The 20,787-nt window shown below is 33.2% G+C and overlaps 1 protein-coding gene across 2 annotated transcripts in view; it reads right to left on the minus strand.

The window, feature by feature from the left end:
* Nucleotides 1-3,443: 3,443 nt before the first annotated feature.
* The window catches only part of LOC129938867 (leishmanolysin-like peptidase), a 167,027-nt gene continuing 149,683 nt past the window's right edge, over nucleotides 3,444-20,787 (minus strand). Inside the window, exons 5-12 of one of the 2 annotated variants that reach the window (XM_056046673.1) lie at nucleotides 16,210-16,321; nucleotides 15,755-16,140; nucleotides 15,452-15,677; nucleotides 7,928-8,115; nucleotides 7,793-7,825; nucleotides 4,934-5,066; nucleotides 4,707-4,866; nucleotides 3,444-4,643 (exon numbers count right to left, since the gene is read on the minus strand). In XM_056046673.1, coding sequence (XP_055902648.1) covers nucleotides 4,186-4,643; nucleotides 4,707-4,866; nucleotides 4,934-5,066; nucleotides 7,793-7,825; nucleotides 7,928-8,115; nucleotides 15,452-15,677; nucleotides 15,755-16,140; nucleotides 16,210-16,321 — 1,696 coding nt within the window. In that variant the 3' untranslated portion in view covers nucleotides 3,444-4,185. The remainder of the gene's footprint in view (nucleotides 4,644-4,706; nucleotides 4,867-4,933; nucleotides 5,067-7,792; nucleotides 7,826-7,927; nucleotides 8,116-15,451; nucleotides 15,678-15,754; nucleotides 16,141-16,209; nucleotides 16,322-20,787) is intronic. The other variant, XM_056046674.1, reaches the window with a different exon arrangement.

The raw sequence follows: 20,787 nt of genomic DNA on the forward strand, positions 1-20,787 counted from the left end.
TTGGAGTTCTGAATTTCACTTTTATCGATATTTTTCGAACTTAAAACAAAGTAAATTTCCGTGTTCTACATTTCGATTTTTGAAATTTTCAAGTGATTTGAATTCCACTAAATGAAGTTAGTGTGATTCGAATTCTACAATGCTAAAAAAGTAAATAATTCTAAACTTTTGTATAGAGTTATATATTACTTGATTCGTGAGAAGTTTTCGAGGGAACGAAGAAAGCATTTAATGGATTTGTTAGCACCCCAAATATCTTCTCGGCAATATTAAGGGTAAAACAATGGGCAGGTTAAGCCGATATAATGGACTTAAAAGTTAGGCAAGTTTCAATTATCTGATTTTCCAGCTGTCAAAGAATTACCTTCAAATTAAGGCAACTTTAATGGAAAGTTGACTGAAAATTTCGACAAGAAAAATCTCCCTAACTATCTAGTCAAGTCTTCTTCTGTTAAAATCACAATTGATAATATTTTATTATTCAACTGAAATCTGAACTTTGATTTATTTATTTTCTGCACAACTTCATTTAATGCTTTCTGTAAAAGGGCTCGTTGTCAATTTGGAAAAAAAGTAAGTAATGTTTTTTTTCAATACAAGATACAAACCTTTTTGAACTTGTAGATTGCCCTCAGCAGTGTTTTGTAGACAATAGTGTTTTTGTACTATGAACTTGAAGTAGAGATTTCTGAGAAAAAGTTCTGAATTAGAAATTCATGACATTTAACAAACTAACTAGTTGCCTTGATCAAATTTTACGTTCAAAGAATGAAGTTAATTGGAAATGAAGTCCCTCATGTTGTGTGAACCTGCCCAATGTTTTTTTCGAAGCACGTTCAAAAACTAATTTTCAACATTGACAGAAAAGTGTTTTCAAACCCATATTTTATTGGAAACTACTAAAAAATACAAATATTTTTAAGTTAGAACAAATCAAATATATAAACACATTTGAAAGTATACAAATTATGGCAATCATACAATTGTTTATTGATATATCGGGTGATTTTTTTGAGGTTAGGATTTTCATGCATTAGTATTTGACAGATCACGCGGGATTTCAGACATGATGTCAAAGAGAAAGATGATCAGTATGCTTTGACATTTCATCATGAATAGACTTACTAACGAGCAACGCTTGCAAATCATTGAATTTTATTACCAAAATCAGTGTTCGGTTCGAAATGTGTTCAGTGTTCAAATTTTGTTCAGCGATGAGGCTCATTTCTGGTTGAATGGCTACGTAAATAAGCAAAATTGCCGCATTTGGAGTGAAGAGCAACCAGAAGCCGTTCAAGAACTGCCCATGCATCCCGAAAAATGCACTGTTTGATGTGGTTTGTACGCTGGTGGAATCATTGGACCGTATTTTTTCAAATATGCTGTTGGACGCAACGTTACGGTGAATGGCGATCGCTATCGTTCAATGCTAACAAACTTTTTGTTGCCAAAAATGGAAAAACTGAACTTAGTTGACATGTGGTTTCAACAAGATGGCGCTACATGCCACACAGCTCGCGATTCTATGGCCATTTTGAGGGAAAACTTCGGAGAACAATTCATCTCAAGGAATGGACCGGTAAGTTGGCCACCAAGATCATGCGATTTGACTATTTTTGTGGGGCTACGTCAAGTCTAAAGTCTACACAAATAAGCCAGCAACTATTCCAGCTTTGGAAGACAACATTTCCGAAGAAATTCGGGCTATTCCGGCCGAAATGCTCGAAAAAGTTACCCAAAATTGGACTTTCCGAATGGACCACCTAAGACGCAGCCGCGGTCAACATTTAAATGAAATTATCTTTAAAAAGTAAATGTCATGGACCAATCTAACGTTTCAAATAAAGAATCGATGAGATTTTGCAAATTTTATGCGTTTTTTTTTTTTAAGTTTTCAAGCTCTTAAAAAATCACCGTTTAGTTCTAATTTCACTTGAAGAAAAGTATTCCAATTACGAAAGTGATCGAATTAAAATGTTGACTTTATTTCTCTCGATTTTGGGAACCTAGCTGTTTATCTAAAAAATCAAGTAAAATAGTTTTAAGTGCTCTGTTCTGTCTTTCAATCAATTATAGAACTCCGAATAAAATAAAATTGAAGCAGCAGACATCAGTCGATAAACAATTTTGTGGGCTGTCATAATATAGTGTTTTTTATTTTTTCTGCCCATTTCAACAAAATTAATATAAACGCCCATGTTCCGAGTTTGAAATCACTTTTCAATTTCACCTGAAATGAAATTGAATGTTATTCAATTCAATCGATTTCGAAAAATTCGAAATTGCTTCGAACTGTCGGAACTGAAAGATCATCCTATTTTATTTTGTTTCTGAAGATGGATGCAATGTTATTGGCAATTTTAAGTGAAAAAAGGAAGCAGAATTCAAGAGAAAAAATAAGAAGACGAACTTTGGGAGACAAATCAAATAGTATATTGGATTTACATATCTGACACAATGGAAGTGTGTGAAAATTATGTGGAATTGTTCTGATAAATAAATCAAATTCTTGATTTCCTTTGTAGAGTTCAAATTACTCAAATTATATTGAAAATTTACAAAGTTTTACATTAAAAAAATAAAATTCATAAAAGTGTATTTCAGAAATTTTTTTGAATATTGCTTCATTTAAAAAAAAAAAATCGAAAAATTAGAATCTCTGTCCTAGCTAACATGTGTAAATATTTATTTCTAAATAATCAAGATCAATACTTTCAGAAGCAGTATCAAAAAGAGTTTCGAACATACAGCGGGCTTACCACGAAACTCTAAAACCATAATAAAGAATCTCGAAAAAATCTCTACAGTGCGTTTATACCCATACCTGAAAATTATATACACTATTTCAAGATTTTTATATTTGTTGTAAAACTTTTTTACGAAAGTGAATATAATCTTTCAAGGTACTCCCTTTGATAAGCCTTTGATATGTCTTGACTATATTCATTGAATTTTTTATAAATAATTAATCAAAAAATGTTAAAATGGTTAGACAAAAGCAACATTAGTTCCAAAAAATATAGGCCAATGTTTCATTTTTTAAAACACAAAAACGTTGATTCGTAGCAAATAAAATAAAACGTTTTAATAGAAAGGCGTTTGCGTATTAATTGAAATGTTGTGTTTTAGATAGATTATATGAAACCGATATTTATAATTAGCCCAGGAGATAGGTTTAACATTTATAGTTAAATAAAGATTTAGCAGATTTATTGTAAATACATGAACAAACAAAAAGTTTAGCATTTTATATATATTCAGATATATCCCTATACCAAACGTTTATTTTAAAAATGCACGCATACTCAACATGGAAGGCTAGTCGATTTCTATTTCTATAAAAAATTCGCCTTAAAAGTGTTTCACTTATAAGCCGTGTTTCTCCTTTTGCGGGTTTGGTGAAAAACATAACAACTAATATTAGTGAAGTCAAAAATTTAACATAATATTGATAAACAACTATAGCTTTTTTATTTAAATAAAACAGCAACGTTATTTATTTTGTAAATCTCAGCCCATGTTAGCTGCACATTTTTATATTTTGATTTAGTAAAATAATAATTTCTTATTTTATTGTTTTATATATTTTTATGTTATATAATTTGTTTGCTTAGATTTACATTCCTGTTTTAAAAAATACATTCTCAAGAGTAAATTAATATCTGAGCGGTTCTAGAGAATCGCTTATAAAATTGTAGTTTTTAGAAACACTATACACACGTATAATAAATGTTTTCACTAGTTTTAAATTAATTTAAATAAAAATATAAACAATAAACTTACACATTTTACAAATACAATTTAAGAAGTTACCTTATGTTTTGTTTTTATAGAAAAATCTAATAGAAATGCAATAAAAGTTGTGCTCATCTTTGCGCTTGGAATGTGCTTTCGACGACGACCTTATGAATTATAATAGGTACTTTTACAATAACTACAATTACTATACAAACACGATTATAAAATAAGAACAAAATTAATATAATAAATAAATCATAGATTTGGATTTGTGATGTGAATAAATTAAAAGAAAACAGTTTTAAATTGATGTTCGTTAAGATAAGAACCAGTGCAACACGCACCAATTTTCGTTCTTTTGTTTGTGCTATGCAATCTTGGGGCTTGCAGCGTCGTACATAAATTATCACAAGATAAAGTAGTCTAAATTAAAATCAAATCCAATTTCTAACTCGTCCTTAAATATAAAAATAAAAAGCTTAAAACTAAAAATCCGATTTTGGTGTGTGGTGATGTAAAGGTTGACGCCGAACAAGCAAGATTATCACGAGGATACTTGTTCGAAGGTGGCGCTTCTTCACGAAGCCTACATTGAGATCCCTGCCGTTGGAAGAATTCTCCACAAAGTTCATGGCACGGTGGACATATGATGGCACCTTTGTGAAGCCATCCATTGGCAAAGACCCTAATTGACAATTGTTGGCCGGGGAAGAAACACTCATACGAGTAATTGGCAACCACTATATGGAGGCGTCCATTGTCGCATTTATATTTGTAGCAGCCGGATCCCCAGTGCTGCCATTCTCGTGTTTGTCGACATGATCGCTCTTCCCACATGTTTTCGCTGTGATCAAAGCACTTTGATCCTTTGCCATAACTCTCCAAGGCGAAGTTTTTTTCTGGTTCTAAAGAAAAAGAAGGGGTATTTTAAATTATATTTCGTATGAGAATAGGTCGTAAGGACTTACTTGGATTATTTTCTTCAAATTTGCAATGTGACCCCCGGACGATAATGTTTTTACTTCGCCAAGTGAATTCTTGGATGTAGGGACAATGATCGGCAAGGGACACTGAACCACCATAAAATCCCTCTTCACCGTCTTTAACATGGTTTATGGTATCAAAGTTCTGCAATGGTAATAAAAAAATGAACTTAATTTAAAGGAATTCAAAAAGTCTATATATATGTACATACCTGATACTCTTTTGCCAATTCGTAGTCGTGTCTTATGAGGTTACAAAGTGCAACAGAATTCCTATCATCGGTGCATTCTGTTTGAAGGGGATCTCTTTTGACTTTCGAGCAGAAGGGGTGTATTGATCGGCCTCTGGAAAAAGAAATAATTCGTATAAATTACTAAATTACTAACCATAAACGAAAACACATTTCTTGAAGGTATTATGTATAATAACATTGCAGAAAAGTCCAGACTCAATATTTTGGTTTCCTTGTTCTATGAGTATAGCAATATTTGTTTTGTCTAGCTTTTGTTTAATTTTAGAAATTATTTGCATGCAATTTATATTTTGTAGGATAATCAAAGTTGAAAGTTATTCTATGTTTTTACTTAAACAAATTTATTGCTTAAACAAATTGCACTCTTTTGTTTCTAATCTCAACTTGTAGTGAAAGAAGGTATCTGAGTTAGTATACTTTTATGCATGAAAGACAAAGTTTTTAAAATGGAATGTGATGGAGAAATTCATGCTTGTCCATATGAATATTAATGAATATTTCAAAGTTTATAGAATAATGTGAAGTCAAAATTATTTAAAACATCACTTTATAAACTTTTTTATTTATTTTTGGCACTTAGAAGGACTTTTTGCCACAAGCATTCTTATTTACTAAAACAATGCATTGAATCTATTGAAAATATTTTCGCAGTGTATTACATGGAATATACTTTTATTTAGGAATTCTTCCTTAAGCAATATTGGTTTGGTTGATTTCGTAGGAGTATTGACATACGAAAATATTTTTGATTACTTTAACTACTGAATAACTCTGAGTTTTTTAAAAATACTTTATTGATTTAACTTTCTATGAATTCAAATATGACATCTGGTTATAAAAACAACCTAAATTAATAGTGAACATTTTTGGTAGAATTTAAATAAATGTCGGAAATTGACATTCTAAAAAGGACTTTCCAATAAAAGTAAAAACTCTTAATATTCACTTTGAAAAAGGTGAACATTTAGCAGTCATAGTTCACAAACCATAAGAACTTTTAGGATGTCGTGAAGAAATATCTCGAAGAAGTTATGGTATGAAGAATCAAAACATTGTGCGTCGATCAAAAATATAACTGCAATAGACTTTAGTGTTTACGAAAACTCAGGTTTGTCGATTCTTAGTCGAATTTTATAAATAGGCATTCGACAAGCGGCATTGCACCGTATTTTGCTTAAAGACATGTGTCTTAAGGCTTTTTAATTTTAGTTTTGGCGATCGATCAGCAATGTATATCCTATTATGTCCTTGGAATGCATCAAAATGACTAGAATTTTTTTTGGATTCGTAGGCTACGTTACTAACTACAAAGTCCAAAAAGTGTTGACGTAAAACCCTTCCATTCATAACGTGGCTGTTATCTTATGTCTTAAATTCAAATTTCTTGCTAGCTCTATAAATAACTTTTAAATCAAACCAAATATCATGTCAACTAAAATTTACTAAGCACGAAAAAGTAACGGGTTATCAATTTTGCAGTTTCATAAGTATAACGCTAAAATTCGACATCTAGCTAAGTAGTTAAACTATTTTTTTTGTCAATTGAAAATCTGACATTTACGAGAGTGGATCGGAGACCTACTATAAAAATGGTGATTCTGCCACAGCCAAATATAGTGCTTTAAGAGGAGATTATAGTTTACACAATCGTCCAACTACGCAAGTAATTGGCAAAATTGTGAAGAAATTTGAAAAGACTTAATTGGTTACATGTATTATAAGGCCTGTGCATCATCGTTGCGCTCGTTTAACTGAAAATATCGCTGCTGTAAGTAAAAGTGTTGCCGACCCGAATGTATCGGTTCCTCGTCATTCTTAGTAATTCCTAAGTCTTACTGTACATTATGGCGAATTTAGCATTTGGATCTACACCGACATACATCTATATAAAGTTAAGCTCACACAACAACTGAAGCCAGCTGACCATTGAGAACATCGTAGATACGTCAAATGGGTGCTTGAACAACAGGCGGTGGACGGCGATTTTTCGAATACAATTTTCTTCAGTGAAAAGTACATTTCTCACTCGGTGGGTATGTTAATAAACAAAATTTTAGTGATTGGGGTTCTGGTTCTGAGAATTTTCAGGCAATTGCAAAGGCCATTACGATTACATCACTTGTATTCGGAATTCTTGTTGCTGTGGACTTAGCACATTTAACGCAAATATTTTTATATTTTTGAGACAAACAAATGTTTGGCAGACACCAAATGTTTGATTGCATTTTCCCAAAGAATACATAAATGTAAACTTTTTCCGAGATACCACTACTGCTCTTTTTCTTTTTGGTTGAAGTCTTTGCACGAGTTTGGAATAAAATTGGTCTTTCTTTTAATACCCATTGAATATTTGAAGACAATCAAACCCAAATTAAGTGCAAAAATGGGGATCTCGTATGATATAGAAAATAGAAAAGTGGTTTATTGAACAAAACAGTTCTACATAACTTGAAAACTAAATAAGATATAACAAAACGGTTTGCGCCAATCGAAAGAACACCCTCGAATTATAAAAACTGCATTTCTAACTCAATTCTGTCAAAAATGGTCTATTGAACAAGATAGAACTCAGGTGACGATTTGTATAATAGATTGTCTAAATTGATTTCAAAAGTTGGTAGACCTTGTTGTTTACATAACAGAAGAACAAGAAGAAAAATCATAATAAAACTCAATAAAAGCTCGTTGATATCCTTTTAAGAGAGCTTTGGCTGTTACTTATATTCTGGCTCAAACTTTTTTGACAATTTGACATCGAAACAAACATTTCATAAAACAAAAACTATTTCAAAAACATGTATTAAAACTCTATCATACCGCATTGAATCCTCTCCGTCTTTGCTTTGAAAACTTTTCCAAAAAAAAAGAATACAAAACAATTTAAGCAAGTTAATACGCCAAATATAAAAAAGTTAGTTATAAAATTAAAAATACATATATAGGTAAACAAACCTTCCATTATTCATTTGAATCCAGTCCTTGCAACTTCGCATTGCAAAGGTACAACCCAATCCTTTGCCCCAGGATAATGGCGATGCCATAGAAAAGTTTGCCTTATACCAGCCTGAGTCCTCCATCAAGGCGAGGGTGATTCTGGAGAACACCGGAGATTGTGTGTGGGTTCCAGTCATGGCTTCATTCTAAAAATGCACAAATAGAAAAAAAGAAGAATTTAAAGTATTTGGAATGAACATTGGAATTGCAAATATTTTATATTGCTCAACAGATTTACTTATCAGCACCAAGCGGAATATAGACCAACCGTCATTTAACAGAAGACCATCAAACTTAAGCCCTAAAGAAAGGGATATTGAAAATTTTAAATAGCTCTCTGGTTGTTTTTGCTTCTGGTCAGGCACGATTTAATTTTGATGCAGAAATAGGTGAGAAGTTAAATTGAGATGAAATGAATACAAAAAAACATAAAGAATAAGTACTAAAGACGGTTTTTCAATCTCCACGTTTTAAATTCATAAATAGAATTGGAAAGATTTTTTCCAAGCGAAACTCTTGGATTTCCAACAAATAAAATGAGAAAATAAAACTTGACCATGTAGGAGTAATAACCATGTAGTCGAGTCAAAATTGCATTTCTAAATAATATATCTGGGATATAACTACTTTATACAATAACGATGAAGGAACCTTGAACTTTTTCATATTTATAAAAGAGTTCCTTTTGAATTAAAAAATGCAATATCTTACAATCTCATTACTTTTCAAAGTTAAACTTAAATTGAATATAAAATATGAAGCAAGTAGCAAAGTTTAAATGCCTTTCGTTTATGAATGTATGATATTTTTAACCTTCAATGTAGACTTGATTATTAAGTTTCCTCGGAGCTAATATTGTAGGTGAATTAAACTTGTTTAACTTGTGGTACCATACTTTACGTAAACTTGTGTTGATTTCTATGTATATTTTTATATTTTGCTTTAACTTTAGTACCATTATAATAAAATCTTAATCTTCCTGATATTGAGTAGTCCACGTTTCTCCTATCATTGAGTAGACCAGGTAGGTAGAGATGGCAGTCACGAGCAGCCCTTGATGCTCTGCCATTTTTATACTATAAACTCGTTGGACCTTTAGAGTAGACCAAGGATGACAAAAAGTTGAAAGCTAGATGTTTCTCTTCCGTTCTTTTATTCTAGTATGAGGTAACCTATCCGTTGTGGTTAGTGCGTACAAATTAGAACTCTTTCATTAGTTGTAAGACAATTCTGGTTTTTTAGATATGGCCGATGAAAAAAGTTGCCTTAAATATTAATCATTATAATACACAAACCACATTTTTTGACATATTATTTTCCGAGTATTTCAATTTTTTATTATAATAAAAAGCTAAGTTTTTCAACAAATAATTTTAGATTTTAATGAGAATCAACAAGAACGAAACTGCAAATAAAAATATATGTTTTCTTAACTTTTGAAGTCAGTCAACTACAGAAGAAGGAGAACATGCAAAGCAATAATTAAAAAAGACGCTAGGATGCGACCCACACTGATAACTTCCCATCCCGTCTGTCGATTTGTCTGGCTTAATAGTTTGTAGGCTTTCGTGTTGGGTTAAAAAAGTTGTCAGTTGAATTATTCTTAAAAATTTTAAAATTACCAACAATATTTTTCATTTAGTTTGAAATTCTAGTTTTGTTTAATAGATTTTTAGTCGAAAACAAATATTTACCAATTTTAGTAGCATTTCTTAAATTTGTATCTGCTAATTAGATGAATGAAATTAATTTGAGAGATATCAATAACCGAACATCAATTTGTACAAAATTGCGTACTTTTTTTTTGTGGATTTAATTTTTTGTATGAAAATAACGGACTGTTGGATTTTTATAAAAATAAATACTGAATATCGAAAACAACATTTTCTTGGAAATAAAAAAAGTTCGAAGACAATATTTTTAATTTTTGAAAAGCTATTTGGGTCGAAAGTAAATTATTACCAAGTTTTAATATTGTTTTTTTTTAGGTTCTTATTTTTTGTAAAAAAAACTGTCAGTTAGATTTTTCTCAAAATAAAAGTAGTTTAAAGCTTTGAAAAGATATTTGAGTCGAAATTCTATTTTTAACAACTTTTTGTTTTTTGTTTAGGTTTTTATTTTGTATAAAAAAAAACTTTCAATTTGATTTTTTTTTCAAAATGTTACCAGATGTTAAAAACGTTTTGGAGATGAAATCATTTTATTTTCGTAAATTTTTTTTTTCAGTTTTTTTCATTTATCAAAAAAAACGTTAATTGGATTTTATTTCCAAGAATATATTGGTTTGGTATCACGTTACATTTTATAATATAAAACTTAATTCAAGGTTCTAGCGTCATTGGTTCGTGTGATATTTAGGGTTAACCAAAAAACCACCACTCACGCAATTTTGTTGAGAGCCCTTTCTGCATCTTTCTGCGTTATTATCTGTAGAACAAAATTTATTTGAAGTCGATATCTCTTCTAGTTCTTGAGCTATGGACGACGAAAAAAACGTCGCGAACGTACGTACGTACACACGCACGCACAGACATCTTTCTAAAAATCTTTTATTTCGACTCTAGGGACCTTGAAGCGTTGAGGAATGTTCAATTCGACAAATCGGACCCATTACAATAACTTCCTATGGGAAGTTAAAAATAATTAAAGTTTAGAAATTAACGGTAAGTTAAGATCGAACTTAAAATTAAAAATAGTGACAACGCCCTCTACATTATAAATTGTGAAGAAAATTCAACGTGCATAGCTAAGGTATATGTGTCTAAGCTATATTGTGAATGTATTCGTGAACATAACATTAGTGGTATAGACAACATTTTTGTCAGAGATGTTATTTCTGTAACAGGTAGAATTCTGTGGAAGAGAAGAAATATGCGGACTCTTTTTAATGGAATATAAGTTGATGCTCAGATTGGCAGTTAACGTTACTTGGGCCATTATCCATTATTGTCATGACCTTATTTTGTAAGTAATTCAATACATATAAGTAGAGCAAAATGTTTATGTTCCTGTGTTATATGGAATTTAACTTATACAAAACCGGGTACCCGTACATTTTTCGGGTACCCGACTCTGTTTTGGGTCATGAAAAGTGCACTCTGAAATAATCCCTTCGCATTCGACATGCATACATTCCTGAAATTACTCGCACACAGGGCAAGCTTCATTATGCCCTCATTAATAAATAATAAGCCTCCATGGAATTTCGAAATTGATTAATCTCGCAAGATTTTTGAAGCCACTTGAAAAATTGTTTGGGGTGGGTTTGGTGTTTAAAACAGCTTTTGTTTTCAAATTATTTGATCTCAAATTCAGAAGGTTGTGGTTTTTAAAGATTTTCTGGTTATAACTATAGTTCTTTAATGATTCTACAACTTACTTACAAATTCCTGCCTCACAATTGTATCTACACTACTGTATGTCTATTTAAAAAAGCTCTTGCATTTATGAAGAGTTTTATGAATTCTTTTTCAGTCTAAATTTAGTTTTCAATTTGAAAAAGTATTAATACAAAAACCAGCTTCAATGATTTAAATTTTAGAAAAATATCAAAATGATTATTTTAAAAGTATTATGATACATCAAAATACCTTCGTAGATACTCGCAGAATAAAATATTCACAAAAACCATTTCAATGACCCTCCAGAAATATTATGTTTTTAAAATTCAGTACATATATAAGTCTTATCTAAATACAACCCACTTTAATGCAAAGAAAAAAAATTCCAGTTGAGACATTTTACTCGTTTTTGCGTTTGTTGAAATTGAAGCCAGTGGGTATTTCAAGGAACAAACATTATTTTCTTCTTCCCAGGTTAGACGAATCATCTTTGTAACACTCTTGGGGGTGTTTTAAAGACAAACAAAACCTAGAAATTCCTCCAAATTGTGGTGCGAAACCTTATTTTTATTGTGGACTCATGCGGTTGGGTAAATATGTAATTCACAATACAACAACAAAATAAAAAAGAATTCTTTTCGATTTAAAATTCTTCTATTAAGTTAGGTAGGTAATACTCTTACTTGACTTGAATAAAATCGAAAAAATTAAAGAAAAGCATTCACACAATAAACTCACCTGTGCCTTAAAGTAAACGTTTAAATATTTAATGGAAATTTATTCGTTTTCTTTTTTGAACAGAAGAAAAGGTAAGATAATTGTATCAAACGATTTTTCTTTTGTAATTTTTAAATCATATAAATAAAAAAAACAAAAACAAAAACACTGCAGGATAAAATTTGTTTGCTTTTTATCTTTTTTACATTCAATATCGGAGTCGGAGCATTTTCTAATTAAAGATTAATTCAATTCAGTTTGTTATGGCGATTTGGAAGTTTTGTTTTTAATTGAGGCAGCGACAAATTGATTTGTTTTGTTGCTGCTTCCAATTCCACTCTTATTTTTTAATTATTCCGAGAACTTTGTATTGAATATTTTGAAAATATTTTATTTTAAAGATTTCAAGAAAATTATATCCCCATTACTCTAAATTTGAATTGAAATTGTGAAAAACGTGTTTCAATTATGGTTTTATTATTTAACTACATATTCTCCGAAACCATCAATAACTTCTTCCATGATTTCCCAAAAATAGCATTGTATTCTGAATTAACTGTTTTATTTTGGTTTTTCAAGTGGTATGGTTGCCAAAGGGCCAGCTTCTTGTAAATGCTTCAAGAACGGACAACTATTGTTATAATCCATACAGTCAATGTAAGTTTATTCAAACGTTCATTGGCTTTTGAACCATCAACAAATTCGTATTCGAAAAAGAAGAATTTCTATCAAAAATGATGGCACACACGTAAGAATTAGAACACCAAAAAAGGATATACAACATCAAAAAAGGATATCACCATTTAAATTATTAAATGGTGATACCCATTTAACCACAAAACTATCAAATTTATACAAACTTAAGATAAAAGGCCTGTGATCATAAGCTTCAGATTAAATGCGTTGATGCTAGACATCCTGGATCATGCTATGATTCATTTGTATGGAATACAATGAAAAATAAATAAACAATTTAACAGAAAAATGTAATTGAATTTTTTAAATTGGAACCAAACTTCTTTGTGGTTCCTAGTAAACTGATTTAAGTTTGGTTGGAGGAAGGTCTCAATCATGTGACAGTAGCGATCCGCATTAACTTTACTTTTTTGCCCATTTTCTTTGGAAAATACGGACCTAACACACCAAATTTAGCAACAGCTCACCAAAGTGTCACATAAGGGCCATGATTACTAAGAACAGCACGTAGACCTTTATCTAACTATACCCGGAATATCATTTTATCTATAAATAGTTTTAAATATAAACGTATAAAAATACGGGAGGTTTTTTTCTGTACATGGCTTTTAGGTAAAGACCTAGTTTTTCTAAAAAATTTACCAAATTCTTTTTCAAATATTTCTTTTAGGAGACTCTGGTTATCCACTTAGAAGGAACTACAGAAAGGATCTTCAGTTCTATTCATGCTAAAGCACGCAATCATGTAGAAAGGTCAATTGGTGTTTTGAGGAACAAATTCAGGTGCATTATGGGGGGCACGAGAACTACATTACGTTCCAGATAAGGCAAAAGACATCATAAATGCCTGTTGCGCTGTTCTTAACATAGCGATAAGCTTCAAAACACCATATGAATCTAAAGAATCTGAAATATACGAATCAAACGAAAACAATGAAAGTTTCCTTGAATTTTGGTTTGTTCTTTCAAAAGGTCCATTCTTTCCTTCACTTTCTTTATGAGTTTCCTTTTTAACGGTTAGATGAGCAGGAGTATCTAGTCCAGAATCTGCTGCATTGGAGGCCTCTTTTGCATTATCCTAGCGAACTTATTCTATATTGCAAACAACAACATCAGCAAAATTCTGGAAGAAGTCATATTAAGGACGCTGAAGAAATTCTGCAACGAACAAAACATCACCCCCGACATGCAGTCTGGATTCCGACAAGCTCATTCAACGATCCATCCACTTTTGAAGTTTCAATCCGTCACCGCCGCCGCTCTCAATAGCTACCGAGCCACAGTTAATTGCTTTTTGGATGTCGAGAAAGCTTTTGACAGCGTATGCATTGAGGCTCTCATTCATAAGCTCCGAATTTTTAATATCCCACAGCCAATAATAGAAATTTTGTTTTCTTTTCTTTCTTTCAGAAACTTCTTCGTAGAAATCGACAGTTGCAAGTCAACGATTAAAGACGGCAAGGATCTAAACTTGGACCGTTCCTCTATAGCCTGATGAAATCTGATCAGCAATGCCAACGGATTGTTAGAACATGCTGTTTGCGGATGACGGGCTAACCTATTCGTTCTCCATGCTCCCTACGATCGCAGCCCGAAGAGTAGAAGCACACATAATCAGACTCTACGATTACTACCAGAAGTGGGGAATAAGGATAAACACTTCCCAATCGGAATTGGTGCGCTTCCGGAGACCCTTCACCAACATCAGTGGCCCGAAACCTTATTCTGACGTTTCCGGATGGATCAAGGATTAAAGCCAAGAAGAACACTAAACACCTGGGAATACACTTCAATGAGCTGCTGCGATTCAACCCACACTCTAAGGCTGTGATAACGAAAGCCAACATCGCACTCCATCGAGTTCATCCTCTCTTGAAGAAGAAAACAGGATTCAGGAAACCAATGAAACTGTTGATATACAAACAGCTGCTACGTGCAGTTATCTCCTACAGTTTCCGATATGGTTCACCATATCAAAAACTGCAATGGAAAAACTTAAAGCCTACGAGAGGAAGATACTGAGGATATGCACTGATCTACAATTCGACCGTCAACGACAGAAGCACTAGAGAAATTGAAGAGTCTACAAAGAAATCGTTGTTTAGAAAAATTGTAATCTAAGAAAACACCCGATATCAATCAATAAAGTCATGTGCTTTTGAAAAATTTTGTAAACTACGAATTTTGTATTTAAACTCTTGTGATGATCTATGAATAATAAATACAAACTACGAATTTACTTTAAATATCAAAAGTAACGCTGCGTGTGGTATATTTCTGGTAGAATTAATAATTTGTAAGTAATTTGGTCTAAAAATACATTTTGAAACAATACCCCAACCCACTTTCTATATTTAATCGTTACAATGGAATTTATCGTCGGAATAATCTTTTAAATGTGTGTCATCAAAAATCTAATTTGCTTTTATTTCTTTTTATTCAACTAAGAACACCGCAAAAGCCACGGACGCCGAATAACAATTTATATTTACTCTAAAACGCACCCACAAATTGTTCAAAATTACATGACACAGCGACAGCAGTTTGTTTTTATATTTTTCAATTTCAATATCCCATATTCTCTAGGTGTCAGGTTGTGACAATATTTGAAGGTTTGAAGGCAGATGGCAGACAAAATTTTCAACATTAAACTTCCCTCCCGATCAATAACGTATTGACTAAATTTCACCGATGCGGTGTTTGTATGATATACTTAAAGTGTGCCTACCTCCAGAATTCTCTTTTCCCAGTGGGTGAGTGCTGTTCCCTCGCCACCCTGGTCCTCCAGCTCGGCACCCTCTAGGTCAGGGCAGTTGAAGTGTTTCCGAGTCTCTTCGACGACACGCGGTGTCACCATCATATCAACCACCTTTCGAATCGTCCCACCCCTCACAGACCACTTATCTCGCACAATTTTTCGTATTGTTTTGTCACTCCACTGGTGAATCTGTAGCCTGAAATCCAAATGTTAGTCAATTGAGAATAATTAGCATAATTTTGCAAGAGATATGTATGTATTTTGTGTACGTACTTTTCGTTGAGGTAAGGTTTCCCCGTATCGGATTTCCGGGGGGTGCGTGGCTCACCATGTTCATCGCGGAAGAACGCATACAAGCTCACTGAAAAGCCCAGGGCGTGTAAAATTTCATGCTTTACAGTGGACAGGAGTGTTTGTAATTCCTGTGGTTTGGTACTTATACTATCTGGACATAAGTTGGCATGACCAGCTATTGGTCTGTCTAGGGCAGCTTCTTGTTGACAGTGAGCGGCATATGCCACTGTCAAGCCTTTATGGCAACGTTCTGTCTGTCTGGCTGACACATAGAACACAAAATCAGCATTTTGAATGCCTTGTCCTCGTTGTGTTGTGGGTTCAGGGCGGCAATCCTGGCCTGTGGCATTGCACACTCGACACACCTAAAAAGACAAACAAATTTTATTAGCCTATTACGTAAGGACTGATGTGTGTCGTCAATTGAAACTTACATCGAGATGGTCGTCAGGAACTTGAACTTCACCGCACATTGTTATCGATTTACAGTGATCTATGCAGTGGGTTAGGGAGTCCTTAACAAAAACTTGTGTGCTGTCACATTTCCTGAGAAATAAAAAGAAAAACAACAAAACTAAATGAATAATTGTTTAGAAACAAAGTTTATTCCTGATGGAATGGATGGGAAATAATATAGACAAATATTCCAAAAGAAGTATAAAAGTTTATCCCCTTAGAGAGATGTCAAAGCAAAAACACAAAAAAGACCGTCATGCAACCTCAACGTAGCGTGGCCAACCTTTTGATATAACATTTGTCCGGTGAAATTTTTAATGGAGGTATGTACAGAAAATTAGCAGTAGATTTTGAGGAAATAACTTAACAATTTTAGACAGACCTTTTGAAATTCGACGAACCGAGACTAAAGACATTGTTAGTCTTTTAATTCAACAGACTTATTAGTTTACAAAAGGTCATTTCTTCATAATTTCTATACTGGCATCAAAATATGGAATTTCACTTTTATTTCCAATGAAATGTATTCATACAGCGGTTAATATAATAATTCTATCAAAAATTTTAGTAACTTAAGGCATGGAATTGATGCTTAATATACATTTTGAATGTTTTGACCTTTAGGTTAACTTATAATACATTTTAAGGTTTTGGTTTTTGTTTTTTTTTTTGGTTACGAAACCCACAAAACTATGAAAATTCTGTAAATTTGAAGCTACTCAACACCTGAACTAACATAACTTTTTTTAAATTTTTAAATAAATATTTGTATAGTGAGATAAAGCCAGTTGCAATTATTTACCAAAAATATTTAAACAGGTTAACCTTGATTTGAATTTCAGACGAAATTTAAAGTAGTTACAAAAAGGATGCTGAAATGTGGGATATTTTCCACCCGTGTTTGGACATTCAAACCCCATATGAACCGATATCTTCTTTCGAATAACATTCCGCTTTTAAGCCGCATCCCAACGGGTTTTAACATTAAAAGTATTTTTTGATCCCTTTAAAGTATGCAGACTACACAAAAAACAGGACAGAATTAAAAACTATATTGAACATGAATAAACTTAAACAATAAATACTATCATTTTAATTTTTAGTTGAAAAATAAAATGAGTAGCATGAACCCGTCTGGTACTATGCTTAGTGTTTTTCTTTCTAGAATTATTAATGTCGGTGTAACTTCACGGGCATATTCAAGCTTTCTTAAAATGGGGTTTAAATAAAAATATAATTATAGCTATATTAGAATAAGGTAAGCTTAGGTTAAAGTGGCTGTCCGTAATGGCCAGTTTAATGGCCTATTCTGGTAGCATATCAATCTTGAGGCTTTCTTATAAGCTCTGTGAATCCAGTTTGAGTCCTTTACGAAATGTGAGAGGCTGATTTTTTTTAGCGGCCTGAATATATGATCTATCGTGGTGCCTGCGGCATGGCAGACCGGTTAGTTGGTGATTCCCTAAAACTTGGTTTAGGTCAGCAATTCAACTTTCTTGACATGTTGAAGTTCTTGCTTTACCTCCTCGTGGTGTCTCCCGGGCAATGATTTGTGTATTCCTATATACTATATACATAAATTAGCTTAAATTGCAAGGGCAAAGTTTCCTGACTCTTCAGAATAGGTTACGGAGATAAGCGCTCTTCGTAACTGAACTCCATCCCGCTATTGAAACCGAAATTACGCCTGGGATAATTAATGATAACTCGTTGCCGACTTTTGGCAATTGAACCAGGACAAAGATTGGTGTTTGGAATGTCCGCACAATGCTAGATTCTTCAATTAGAGAGAGAATTTATGCGGTGCAGGATAGATATCTTAGGGTTAAGCGAAGTGCGATGGTTGGGATCCGGCAAGTACAAATCACGTCACTGACATGTAACACTGTACTGCACTACTCTGGTCATGATCCAGGTAACGCTCGAGAAGCTGGAGTTGAGTTACTCATTACAAGAACGGCAACCAGAAGCCTTATTTCGTGGGAGCCCCTTAGGCAAAGGCTTATCAAAGCTCGGTTTCAGAGTAGAGTACGAATGCTTTTATAGTCAACTAGGATCCGCCTACAACAATACTCCCCGCGGAGATATTATTTTGGTTATGGGAGACCTCAATGCTAACGTTGGCAGTAACAACAACGGGCTAAGGTATGTGATGGGTGTTCGTGGTGTCGGCAATTGCAATGATAATGGTGAGTGGTTCATTGACTTCTGCAACGCCAATGGCCTTGGACTATATTTGAACGCTGGGTGTCCACGGACGGGCAAGCGTCTTCCAACCAAATTTACCAATTCGCGATTAGTCGACGCTTTAGAAGCAGTCTCTTGGACTTGCCCGTGACCATCACTTAATGATACCTTCCCTTTATTGCGTACAGCTACTGTTCGAAGATCCAACGGAATAACAAGAGCCCCCAAATCGAAGTTGAATTTTTATTTAGTCTAAAAGATCCCAAAACCCGTCAACAATTTAGGGACCCCCTGTCTCAAGAAATGAGAACTATCAAGAAAGAAATGAGCTGGAGTCCTCGTACCACATGAAAAAGATAGAGGTTCCCCGCAGTGTGCGCAGTGACATCAATGCATTGGCGCATCCGTTAATAAAAGAAGCCTGGACCACCGAAAACTTCCCCGATGAGTGAAAGAAGGCTATTATCGTCCAGCTCCCATAAAAAGGAGATCTAATAAAGTGCGAAAACTGGAGAGGAATTTGCGTTCTACCTGCTGTTGCAAAAGTAATAGCAAAAAACATACTGAACAGCATCAGAGAACACTTTGAGGCCACATTCGATACCGAACAAGCAGGATTCCGCGCTTGATCCTCGTGTATTGATCACCACTACACCAGCTGCTCATCGACTTTGAGAAGGCCTTTGATAGCGTTGACAGGGAGTAAATCTAATTGCAATTATTAAAGCAACATATTATGATGGGTCCAAGTGTCACGTTCTGCACGATGTTATGTAGTCAGATGATTTTGAAATCTGTAGCGGAGTCAAACAGAGCTGTATTTTGTCGCCAATATTGTTTTTGTTGGTGATAAGCGATGGAGGGATCCAATGAACTTTGACATCCTATTTAAAGCACTTTGATTACGCGGACGATCATGGATCCAAATCAAATGACAACAAGTGTGGGGCGAGAAGCAGAAGTTGTGGGACTGAAAATTAATTTCGGCAAAGCAAAAACGATCAGCCTCGGAACCGGAACATCTTCTCAAATAAATATTTCCTCGCAACCGGTTGAAAAAGTTAAGAGCTTTCAATACGTTAGAAGTATCGTCTCCATCAATGGCGGAACCGAACAAGACGTCATCTGCGCATCTTAAAAGCAAAAGCTGCGTTCAGTATGTGGTCGAAAATTTGGAGGAATAACTCTATCAGCTTAAGAACAAAGCTACGAATGTTTCGCACAAATGTCGAAACCGTGCTTCTTGACGGGTGCAGCAATTGGAAGTTTACTTCAACCATTACAAGAAAGCTGCAAATCTTTGTGAAGAGATGTCTTTATAACATCCCAAGGATATTCTGGACAAACCGAATATCAAAGGAGGTCCTTCATAGTAGGACAGGCCAGGAACCTATAGACACTGATTACGTTATTATTAAATATGTATAGTATATACAAGTAAAGTGGAGTACTACAGTGCATATCTTTTGATATATCAAGCGACTTTCAGAAAGTGTTTCAAAACAAATAAAAACCGAAAATCTAAAAGTAAGCACAATTTCTAAGGAAAGCTTTTTATCTGCACAAAGAAGCTGCATTACTCTTTCGCTTTGAAAAGAAATGTCTTTAAGGTTAAACCGTAAAAAAATGCAATAAAAATTGAAGAAAAGCAAACTTTATACATCGTGTAACAAGCAAGCATACGTACATATATTTAAAACTGTTGCGTTTATACTTAATTATTTAATTGAAATCGATTTGTCAAAGCCCAGTTGATGAGATGCCCTAATCTAAGTATAAGATTATATCAACTTAATGCTTTCATAGGGAAAAAAGTTAACTATTTTTAAAAAGGTTACATTAGCGCGATGTATACAATTTGTACATATGTATGTATATAACTTTTAAAAAGCATTAGGTGTCAGCTTTAGGCTTTGAAAAAAAGGGTTCGACTTGATAATTGCTTAGGATTATCACAAAATAAAGCAATTAGGAGTATTTTTGTTTGTTTCCAAGAAAAAAAGGCAAATTCTTGTTAATTTTTCTATTTTTAATCGGATTAAAGGATTAAAGTGTCTTAGATTAAAGCAAAATCGTAAACATCTCATTCATTATAGAAAAAGGTTCTTTGAATGGGTTTTCAAAAAATAAATTGTTTTGAATTGTATTATACACAGAACAAAAGTCCAATGTCGCTAAGAACGAAATGTTCGAATTGCTTCATCACGTATAAAGTTTTAGAGGTATTCTAACCTTAAAACAAAAAAAATATATCTTCTTGGAATAATTATAATCGAGAAATCAATTTTTCATTCACAAAGCAAAAACAGAAAGCTTTATTCTAGAAGTTGAAGACATTAACTATTCAATCTCACAAAATAAAAGTGAAA

The sequence above is a fragment of the Eupeodes corollae genome, chromosome 1, assembly GCF_945859685.1.
Source record: "Eupeodes corollae chromosome 1, idEupCoro1.1, whole genome shotgun sequence".
NCBI lineage: Eukaryota > Metazoa > Arthropoda > Insecta > Diptera > Syrphidae > Eupeodes > Eupeodes corollae.